The sequence below is a fragment of the Saccostrea cucullata genome, unplaced genomic scaffold, assembly GCF_032062105.1.
Source record: "Saccostrea cucullata isolate Sc308-1 unplaced genomic scaffold, CSIRO_AGI_Scuc_v1 ctg232, whole genome shotgun sequence".
In the NCBI taxonomy this organism is placed as follows: Eukaryota; Metazoa; Mollusca; class Bivalvia; order Ostreida; family Ostreidae; genus Saccostrea; species Saccostrea cuccullata.
In genome coordinates this window covers 291,133-302,980 of record NW_026929738.1, presented here as the reverse complement: position 1 = coordinate 302,980, position 11,848 = coordinate 291,133, and the positions used below count along the sequence as shown (strand labels likewise).

General features: G+C 33.9%; 1 protein-coding gene across 1 annotated transcript; it reads left to right on the top strand.

Annotated features, from left to right (window-relative positions):
- The first annotated feature begins 621 nt into the window (after positions 1 to 621).
- LOC134282084 (alkaline phosphatase-like) lies at positions 622 to 11,748 on the top strand. The gene is made up of 10 exons (XM_062764530.1): positions 622 to 1,258; positions 6,466 to 6,686; positions 7,338 to 7,512; positions 8,455 to 8,624; positions 8,788 to 8,898; positions 9,159 to 9,261; positions 9,703 to 9,843; positions 9,967 to 10,158; positions 10,297 to 10,422; positions 10,784 to 11,748. Exons 1-10 carry the CDS (start codon positions 1,189 to 1,191, stop codon positions 11,008 to 11,010), a joined length of 1,536 nt encoding a protein of 511 aa, XP_062620514.1. The 5' UTR covers positions 622 to 1,188; the 3' UTR covers positions 11,011 to 11,748.
- Positions 11,749 to 11,848: the final 100 nt, after the last annotated feature.

Below are 11,848 nucleotides of genomic sequence, written 5' to 3'. Positions count from 1 at the left end.
ACATAGACCAAAAACCTTGTTGACAAACAGCAGTTCCTGACGGGAAGTTAAGATCTGATTTGAAGTCACCTTTGAAAAAAATACTTTTATCGGTTATATCTAATTATGAAGAGAATTCAAACCCGAGTATTCTTTTCCATTAATACAATTCTAAGTCATGGTATATCTTTTAAAAATTAAGAAATTAACTGAATATAATCCATAGTAATTTTTATATTAATATGCATATTTACATCGGATATTTTTAAAGATTTTTTAAAAAGGGAGTTTAGTAACGAGGGCTAGAATATTGCCCGTGTACACTTTGTTGTGGAAAAAATGCTTGGGTTTGTTCTTCATAAGTTATACATGTAAGCGATAAATTTAATTTTTCGAAGGTGATTTCACGCAATGTCAACAAATGTCAACAAAGGATTATTTTTTGTGTGACCTAACAAAAATTATTTTTTTAACTTTTGAATTTTGATATCTTTAAAAAGAAAAAGACTTTGGGGATATAATTTGACAAAAGATGAAATAATTTATGGACAATTATTTTTCAATATATTTTTTTAGTTTAGGTTTAGTATTGCTCAATTAATTTGGTTTCCATGTGGTGGTAGTTCATAATTTTTCAACAGACGCCAAAATTAATGTGGGAAAATGCAGTCGGTCTTATCCCCCTTTTTTAAATTTTATTTTTTTTTAATGCAATGTCTCAAAAATTTAAAGATTTGAACTGTTGTATTGCTAAAACAATGGTGAAATAGTTATTAAATCTAGATTTGCTTGAAGATAAATTAAAGATAAACAAAATCAAATGTAAACTCATACAGATCTTGATACTCTCTTCTCCTTTCTTTAATTCATGTGTAACTTGATTTGTTTATTTTGTACCAAATATATTCAAAAAAGGGATACCATGCATTAGAAAAGGTATGTAATTTTGTAATGAGTGAATTTCAGTATAAAAGTATTGTGTATTAGAATTGATGAATAAATTTTCAGTTCAGCGAAAATATGCGAATGTTTGTTAGATGGGAAGTTACGTCAGTGTAGTGTGTGACTGACTTCGTTCACAAATGGTCCGACGTTTGGTAAAGTAGACAATTGGGCGTGACTAAATTAGTTCTTCTAATTAATGCAGCACGTAGTTAGAATATTTAGCGTAGGGATGAATTACCTTTGACTGTGGAAGAAACTGTCATAATGGACCTAGTGGTGTATATGTGTCTTCTTTTAGTGAATTTTCAGGTTTCAGATGGAACACATCGTCAAGGTATGTCTTAGTACCTCCACCTTCAACATATAGGTATTCAAAATAGAAAATTAAATTAACATTTGTCTTAAAATGATATTTGGTGGTTTCAAAATTTAGATTATATAATGTTATTTGTCAAACCTAAAAGTTATTTTAACATACGCATTTATATCCGTACATTAGTAAGCTTGAATGTTTTTTTTCAATTCCTGCATGTGTATATAGTTTTTTTTTAACTTTCTATGTTCAATTTTATTTTTAAAAAAAACAATAAAAGGGGTCACACAAAAAATTGTAATCCGAAAATTTTTAGTTCTTAAAAATGGTATAGGTGTTAGATACCGAGAGAGAAATGACAAGTCGATATGGTGAGAGAGGCTCTAAATTAATGACAGCGAATTTATGCCCAACAGCACCATGTAACTGGAACAATAAGAAGAGTACTTCATTAATAAAACAAATGCCACATTGTGTTTCTGACATTCACATTAATATGTTAACCTCGTCATTCCCGTTTTTATACATTGAAGTAAACTGTCTCAACACTAATATATCATGCATAAATATTTTTTTAATTATAAACTCGGTATATATCAATAATAATAAATTATTAAATTTTTATGTATATGCATATATATACTTATATAATTGTACTTAAAATAGGAATATTTTTTATTTAATGAAGACTGCAGTGTATATTTCTGAAATGTAATGATTAAAATGCACATAATTATAAATGTATAAACGTGAGGTTCTGATCTTCAAAAAAGTTGCTGAATTTTTATTAGATTCGGTTTCTACTGTAATCAAATGCAATGAAAAGGTACAGGTTTAAATAAATATGTCTTTAAAAAGACAACAATGTGCAAATAGAGGGGATAGAGTCTTGTGGTAATTTTGGCCTTCAAATATCATTAGCTGTAGAACTGCTGCTCGCCGAAAAAAAAATTATGAACCAGACTGGTCATCCATCCCAATTTTTTCCAGACCAGGGAGCTACAGATCTGTAGCTACAATTATCAGATACTAGTATACACACAGTGGAATGAGAATCCAGGGACGGATTAATGAATCAATTTTTTTTTGGGGGGGGGGGGGGTATTTAAAACGACGTTCGATCCTGAAATTTTAAGTCTTAAACTTTTTTTGCCAAGTATATTTTTAGTTTCTACATACATAGCTTAATTAAAATTCAAATCAAAAAATGGGGGTCAATATGCTTCTTTTGGCGCTACAATACATTTAATAGGACCTTTTTGCACTGAAAGAGTTTGTGTCTTAATTAAAAATTTTATTTTTGACGTTTCCTCTCCAATATTTATATCCAATTAAAGCATGAAACAAAATGAACTCTAAGTTTGTTTAAAAAAAGACACTTAAAAATCGCAACTAAGAAAACGTTTTAAATTGCTTCGCATAATCAATTATTTGACCTTTCTGCACTAATAAAAAGTGATTTTTCTGGCATTGAAAATTTAATAAGCAAGAAAATTATTTTAAAGTCTTATACTTTTTCTGATCTTAAGCAAATAGGCCAAATTTATCTTGAATATTTAGAAAAGAACATCAAAAGTGGGGGTATATGATGTAAATTTTCAGATATTACTGAAAAAAAGTCAATTTTACGTTAAAATTGGCTCAATTTTTTCCCGGATTTTCAGAATATATTTACTATATTTGTCACACTTTGTCGATAGAATTCATAAGAAATAATTTGATAGATATTTCAGAACCAGCATAACACATTTTACTGCAAAAAAAGTTTTTTGTGCAACCAGGAAGGAAAAATAGGAATCCTAAATTAACAGTACTGTTATAGTTCAAAATGGAAAATCCGGATCCCCACGGGGCTTTCCATTTTGTTATAGTTCAAAATGGAAAGCCCCGTGGGGATCCGGGTTAGAATAGGTCCTCAGTACCCCCTTGCTTGTCGTAAAAGGCGACTAAATGGGGCGGTCCTTCGGATGAGACCGTATAAACCGAGGCCCCGTGTCACAGCAGGTGTGGAACGATAAAGATCCCTCCCTGCTCAAAGGCCGTAAGTGCCGAGCATAGGCCTAAATTTGAAGCCCTTCACCGGCAATGGTGACGTCTCCATATCAGTAAAATATTCTGGAGAGGGACATTAAACAGTACACAATCAATCAATCAAAATGGAAAAACTGAATATTTTCGTCTAAAAAAACCTTCCGCCACAAAATATAGTCCCTATCTTAATTCTGCTTGAATGGAATTTAATCACTGTTTTTTATTTGAATGTAGTTAAATTTGCTCTGTAGAATTCAGATTTAATGTTAGAACTTAAAACTGATGCAGAATTTTATAAATAAAGGACCTTACCAAATTACGCTCAAAATCTCAGGATCGAACGTCCTTAAACAATCATTTAAAGTAGGATTAAAAAGATTAATAAAATACCGGCAGGTACATGAAGTTTTACTCTGAAATAATTTTGAATTTCAAAGTAATATTTAAAACTATATATGCTGGAAAAGACCAGCAAATTTATTTATGTGGCAAATTTTGTGAAATAGCGCAGCCTAAATTTAGCATTGTTTGATAATAAATATTTAAAATAGTGATTATAAGTACTAAAAAGAGTGAAGATAGCAAGTACTGCAGTATGATTTGAATAATTTACATAATTTATTAATTTTAGTACATTTTAAATTACGATAAAAAGCTAAAACATTAATCTCCGTGTAAATTTTATTTCTGTGCAATGTGCATACTGAAAGAGAAATTATTTATAGGTACACGCACAGTTATTTCTTTGGAGTCATAATTTAATCTGCATGATTGAGAAATGAGAATAAATTAAAATGAGCTTTTAATATATATGTATTCAAACAATGATCACCAGAAGAGAAACAAGAGGCCCATGGGCCACATCGCTCACCTGAGCACTGTGGCTAGGAAAAAGTAGAATTGGTTTATTATTGAAAAGTTTAAATCCAAAAGTAGTCTCATGACCAATCATTGCTTTGCTATTCTTGAGAAGATGATTTGTAAAGAATTTCCCTATATATTTCTATGTAAAACTTTGGTTGGCCATTGTGGCCCCGCCTTAACCCCGTGAAAATGATTTAAACAAACTTGAATCTACACTACCTGAGGACGCTTCCATATAAATATGAACAATTATGGCTTTGCTATTCTTGAGAAGATGATTTTTAAAGAATTTTCCTATATATTTCTATGTAAAACTTGGTTTGGCCATTGTGGCCCCGCCCTACCCCCGGGGGTCATGATTTGAACAGACTTGAATCTACACTACCTGAGGACGCTTCCATATAAATATGATCAATTATAGCTTGCTATTCTTGTGAATAAGATTTTTAAAGAATTTTCCTATATATTTCTATGTAAAACTTTGGTTGGCCATTGTGGCCCCGCCCTACCCCGGGAGTCATGATTTGAACAAACTTGAATCTACACTACCTGAGGACGCTTCCATATAAATATGAACAATTATGGCTTTGCTATTCTTGAGAAGATGATTTTTAAAGAATTTTCCTATATATTTCTATGTAAAACTTGGTTTGGCCATTGTGGCCCCGCCCTACCCCCGGGGGTCATGATTTGAACAGACTTGAATCTACACTACCTGAGGATACTTCCATATAAATATGATCAATTATGGCTTTGTTATTCATGATAAGAAGATTTTTAAATAATTTTCCTATATGTTTCTATGTAAAACTTTGGTTGGCCATTGTGGCCCCGCCCTACCCCCGGGGGGTCATGATTTGAACAAACTTGAATCTACACTATCTGAGGATGCTTTCATATAAATATGATCAATTATGGCTTTGTTATTCTTGAGAAGAAGATTTTTAAAGAATTTTCCTATATATTTCTTTGTAAAACTTTGGTTGGCCATTGAGGCCCCGCCCTACCCCCGGGGGTCATGATTTGAACAAACTTGAATCTACACTACCTGAGGATGCTTCCATATAAATATGATCAATTATGGCTTTGATATTCTTGAGAAGAAGATTTTTAAAGAATTTTCCTATATATTTCTATGTAAAACTTTTGTCGGCCATTGTGGCCCCGCCCTACCCCCGGGGGTCATGATTTGAACAAACTTGAATCTACACTACCTGAGTATGCTTCCATATAAATATGATCAATTATGGCTTTGTTATTCTTGAGAAGAAGATTTCTAAAGAATGTTCCTATATATTTCTATGTAAAACTTTGGTTGGCCATTGTGGCGCCGCCCTGCCCCCAGGGATCATGATTTGAATAAATTTGAATCTACACTACCTGAGGATGCTTCCATGTAAATATGATCAATTATGGCTTTGTTATTCTTGAGAAGAAGATTTTTAAACAATTTTCCTATATATTTCTATGTAAAACTTTTGTCGGCCATTGTGGCCCCGCCCTGCCCCCCAGGGTCATGATTTGAACAAATTTTAATCTACACTACCTGAGGATGCTTCCATACAAATATGATCAATTATGGCTTTGTTATTCTTGAGAAGAAGATTTTTAAAGAATTTTCCTATATATTTCTATGTAAAACTTTGGTCGGCCATTGTGGCCCCGCCCTATCCCTGGGGGTCATAATTTGAACAAACTTGAATCTACACTACCTGAGGATGTTTCCCCATAAGTTTCATCTTTCCTGGCACACTGCTTCTTGAGAAGAAGATTTTTAAAACATACCACCAAATTTTAGTTAATTCGCAATTATCTCCCCTTCAGTGAGGGCGTGGCCCTTCATTTGAACAAACTTGAATCCCCTTCACCCAAGAATGCTTTGTGGTAGTTTTGGTTGAAATTGGCCCAGCGGTTCTTAAGAAGAAGTCGAAAATGTGAAAAGTTTAGAGACAGACAGACGGACAGACGGACGGACGGACAGCTAGACAGCTAGACAGACAGACAGACAGACAGACGGACGCCGGACAAAATGTGATCAGAAAAGCTCACTTGAGCCTTCGGCTCAGGTGAGCTAAAAAACTACTAGTATTTATGAAAAGAAAGGCAATGAACGTGCATTTTTCATAATGTGGAGAAAAACTTCAGAAATTTATACACCACACTGCATGGCCAATCCCAAAGAAGCTAATCTCTGTCTTGCCTTCTGTAAGACAGTCCGTCAGTTACATACATAATAAGAAATATGAATTCTATGTACTTAATTGTACGTCTTATTTTTCTTCAACTCCCCCAACCCCAATAAAATTTTAATTTTGAAGCCTTTGAATTTGTAGGAAAACCTGACTGGTTTGGACACGCCCAACGGGAGCTCCATGAAGCACTTATTCGCAATTACAACACCAACAAAGCTAAAAATGTCATCCTTTTTGTCGGAGACGGTATGGGTATGTCCACAGTTACAGCGGCGCGGATCCTGAGGGGGCAGTTAAATGGAAGTCCCGGCGAGGAAAATCTTCTGGAGTTTGAAAAATTTCCTCATATTGGTCTAGCAAAGGTATTCAGTGTAATTGCTGGATTTTTAATCTTTTGCTTCAAGTTAACCTGAGTTTTGGTAAGGTTCTTTGTCCCTCTGACTCGTGTAAAGTTTGATTGATTTTCATGCTATGGATTTTCCAAAATAAATCTTAATTTAACATTTTGGGAAAAAGTTATTTTAGCGTATTCAGGTGAAAGTTGTTTTTCGTATTAAAGGGTCTACGAATCTTGAACCCATGTTTCTACGTGTTCGAATAGATAAAACACCGTTTCTTTATGCCCTGTCGTGGCTAGGGCACAGAGTATTTTACTTTGACATAGCCATCTTTTGTCCTACAGTCTGCCTGTCCGTCACACTTAATGTATAGCTAAGTTCCAGACAAACTGTTGAGATCTGTGCACTGATAATATTGTTTAGAACTGTTCTATTCTGACCTTGATTTTCAGTATGTGCTTGACCACACTATTCCTCTTTTATTCCATACACATGAAATAAAACATAGTGTGGAAAATTACTCAAATTAATCATATTGTTGGTAAAACCTTGATTTTAATTTTCCTACTTAACATTTTGCTCAATTTTTAATAGTTTTTTTTAGAACTACTCAAGAAATTTTAGTAATTTGTTAATGAACAGAAGATGGAATTAACTTCACTTACTTTACACAAGGTATATTCCAGCGACAGACAGACGCCAGATTCAGCAGCCACTGCGACTGCGCTACTCTGTGGGGTCAAGACAAACTCTCAGCTGATTGGACTAGACGATTCGGCAGTTGTCGGAAACTGTACAAGTCAATTTGGCGCCGAAATCAACTGCATGAATGATTGGTTTGAAGAACAAGGTACATTTGCATCATATTACAAGGTGTTCGTCTTATTTTTAAGTGTGTTGATCCTTGGTTGCTAAAAAACTCTACAATATGACCCTGTAATCGAAGATTCGGAGGTATATATAGTTTTTGCCTTGTCCGTAGATGTCAGTTTACCTGGCTGTTTGTCCGAAAAAAAAAATAGAACCTTATTTATAACTTTTGAATAGGTGGGGATATGGCTTTCATATTTCACAGGTGTAATCCTTGTGACAAGATTTTTCTTTTGGTACCGTCGAATTTGACCTCGTGACCTTGGAGTTTGACCAACTTTTACCAAAATTTTCCGAACATCAACCATATTCATAACTTCTGATTAGTAGGTGCTAAGGCTTTCATACTTCACGTGTGTATTCACTGTGATAAGGTCTTTCATTGGGTATAAAAATACTTGACCTTTTCACCGTGACCTTAAAGTTTGGCCCAGTTTCAAAAAAAGATTAACCTTGACCATAACTTTTGAACCGTTAGTACCAGGGCTTTCATATTTCAAAGGTGTATTTGTTTTGACAAGACTTTTCTTTTGGTACCATCAAATTTGACTTCCTGACCTTGATCTTGGGGTTTAACCCACATTTTCCGAATTTTTACCGTAGCCCTAATTTTGATTAGATTAGTTGGTGCTAGCACCATCATACTTCATATGTGTATTCACTGTGACAGGACCAATAATATTTGACCTTGACCTTTGGGTTGACCAACTTAAAACTTGGCTATAACTTTTGAACCTTTGGTACTAGGGCTTTTATATTTCACATGTGTATTCCTTGTGAGATGTCCTTCCTTTGGGTACCAACAAATATGACCTTTTGACCTTGACATTGGAGTTTAACCTGCAGTTGAAAATTTTCGACTCTCCCCATAAGCTGCCATACGAGGGCATCAATGTATCACAAACACATCTTGTTTGTTTAGGTAGATCCATGGGTATTGTCACCAATACTAAGTTGACACACGCTACTCCAGCAGCTGGATATGCGCACGCAGCCAGTCGTGTTTGGGAAGGCGATGTTCATATGCAAGGAGTTCCGGGTGGCTGCAAGGATATTGCTCATCAACTTGTCTACAACAACTCAAACATACAAGTTAGCTTCTATTGTAAAATTAATTCAAAACGAGAATCTTGAAAACTGTGGATATGGAATATTAAAGTTTACGTAGTATATTTTATTTTTTTTTATAAATTTATTTTAGATTTTGTTTGGTGGAATCTTGTAAATATTCTATTAAAGTGGACATTCTGTTTAGGTCTTGTTCGGCGGAGGTAGGCAATATTTCATTAGAAACAGACAACAGGACCCCCAGTATGGGGACGCATTCATTTCATTTCAAAGACAAGACGACCTGGATCTCATTGAGGTATGGCTTGTGATAAACATTATTATCCAACATTGAAAAGTTTTTGTTTGGAAAATATTTGTGGTGGTGGTGGGGGGGGGGGGAGGTTGTTCATGAGCCCCACCCCACCCCTTTGTTGCTACGCGTGCCACTCTATCTGACCTTGGAGATTTGACAAATTGAGTTCTTTCAGGGTTCTAAACCAAGGATGGGATGGCAAAGCTGTGTTGTTGATATCTTTTTTTATATGGGGTACTAGTCTTTGTTTTAATACTTTTCAGATCTGGGGAAGAGACAAGAAGTGGAGAAGATACACCCCTAAATACGCCTGGAACAAACAACAGTTTGACGCTATAGACCCGGATCAAACAGACTTTGCGCTAGGTATAGTGGACAGACACTTGTTTATATAATAAATGTTTACCCCATACATGTATTATATAATAAATAATTAATAACAGTTTGCCCCATTTATATTATAATTAAATGATAAATAATAATATACGGGGGAGGGGGTTAAACTTTTTACAGAAGCAAGTATATATGTGGTATAGCAAATGAAGTTCTATATGATTGAAATATATTTACTTAAAAAAAGAAATTAAGAAAAAAAAACATTTTTCTGCTTCTCCCACTACAAGATTTGTGATAAGCTAAGTATGTTTGTAGTGAAGATGTTTGGGGAATAGGAAGATTAAGGAAAAATCTTCAAACAAGACTTGTATTTATACATTGTACATGTACTTGCATTCTAGAATAAGACAACTCATTTCTGTCTGATTAAAAGGCCAAACGTAAAGTATGCATGAAAACCTAAATTTTCAGGTTTATTTAATCCACAACATATGCAGTATGAACTGGAGAGAGACAAAGGGCCTAATGGTGAACCCTCATTGGCGGAAATGACGGACAAAGCCATCAAAATACTGCGTCATAACGACAGAGGTTTCTTTCTTTTGGTGGAAGGTATGATGAAACAAATTTATATTTGCGCCAAAGCCATTTTAAAATTAACGAAATTTTAAATAGTTTAATACAATGTAGTTTCAAAATTGGTTCTTACTAAGTTTTGTCACATGCTGCTTTCAGGAGGGCGGATAGACCATGGGCACCACAATAATACAGCAAAAAGAGCTCTCTATGAAACCTTGGCATTCGAAGATGCGGTAAAAACAGCATTACAACTGACAAATTCTAGTGAAACCCTCATAGTTGTAACCGCTGATCATTCTCATGTGTTTAATATTGGAGGCCATTCATACCGTGGAAATGATATACTAGGTGAGGGAGTTCATGTGATTTTGTTTAAGTATAAAAGTTCATTAGAGCAGAAATTATTCAAGCCTTTTAGATTAAATGTTTCAAGGATTTTAATTTTTATTAATTGGGTAAATAATTAATAATTCTATTTTCGTTAAGGTGTTGTAAACCCTATCGCTCCTGAAGAGCTACCGGTGGATGGCAATGCCTGGACAACATTAAGTTACGGAAACGGGCCCGGATATGATTGGGGCTTCCGGAAAGATCCTAATTCGCTTGATACAAGTAAGATATGTCTCAAAAATAAAAGATTATGGCCAGTGAAGTAGCATACTCAAGTCATAATAGATATACTGAAGTTTTGAATTGATCCTAGACTGTGTAATATATCTAAGAAAACTAACAAAATACATCTATGACATTGGTAGTCCAAAATAGTTTTTTTAAAAAGCTTTTTTCATGACTTTGGTATTTGATGTTTTCCTGGCACATAAATTTCAAAATCTAAAAAAAAAACAGAGCCTGGAAAACATCAGATATTTTGGACTATAATATAAGTATTGATCGAATCATATCATAACTTTGACACATTAGCATGTATACATATTGATGCTTAATTCAGTCCTTGTTGTGTATATTGTTACAGAACACAATGATTACAGACAAGTGAGTGCTGTCCCCTTGTTGTACGAGACACACAGTGGTGAAGACGTCCCAGTATATGCCAATGGACCAATGGCTCATCTGTTCGACGGCGTCCATGAACAACATTTTCTCGCCCATGCCATGGCATATGCAGCCTGTGTTGGCATTAATAAACAACACTGCATACAGCATGCTCAAACCAAACCAGTTTTTACCCCAATGACATAATGTCTTCCAAAAAAATGTCTTATTAAATCCTGGTGATGTTTCTGTCCATTAATTGCTGTGTCAAATATTTAATCCAATCAATCCGATAATCATAATTTATTATTGAAACATCTGCTCTTTTCTGTTTGTTTAAAACAATCCATACATGAGTTAAGAAATATACTGATCGAGTAGTTTTCTTCATTCAAACAAATAAATCCATGAGATTAAAGATAATCTAAATGAGGGTCCTTTTATAAAGGGAGATAATAAAAGTTTGTTCATGGACTAAAAAAGTTGCTGCTTTTTCAAATCATTATTTTGATGGTTACCATCTAAATAGGATATTCTCTAGAAAGAGAAGAGATAAATTGCCAAAATGACTTTTTTTTTGTCTACCTTGAAAAACAAAAGTACATCTGCCTCTTTGGTCCAAGATACTTTGGCAAAAAGCAGATAAGGAAAGGACTTATGTGCTAACCACTGAAACTTAATGTTTTTAACCTTTTTTTTCATTTAGAAAAAAAATTCTCCATACTATAGGCCCTAGTCTTATTATATTAAAATATGGGGAATTGAGAAAAAGGTTTAAAACCTCAAGTGCCTAGGGTGATAACCATTTCAAAGTTGCTACAAAAATAAATTATTAAGTCCAAATTTGTATTAAATTTTAATGTAATATATTGAATTTATCAGAAATATTGTATACAAGAAAATACAACTACATAATTATATAATTAATGTAAAGTGTAAAAATGTGTACAATAGTAACAAAACAAAAATATATTGTTCAAATATAATGACTACAAAAATAAAGACAATTCAAAATATTTAATTTGAAGACATCAGATTTGGTTTG

What these genes read in the sequence shown, in the direction of transcription:
- LOC134282084 (XM_062764530.1), top strand. Translation starts at nt 1,189, where the DNA reads ATGGACCTAGTGGTGTATATGTGTCTTCTTTTAGTGAATTTTCAGGTT. An exon ending in ACGACCTGGATCTCATTGAG is followed by an intron (nt 8,899 to 9,158) that starts GTATGGCTTGTG and finishes AATACTTTTCAG; the next exon opens with ATCTGGGGAAGAGACAAGAA. An exon ending in CCGTGGAAATGATATACTAG is followed by an intron (nt 10,159 to 10,296) that starts GTGAGGGAGTTC and finishes ATTTTCGTTAAG; the next exon opens with GTGTTGTAAACCCTATCGCT.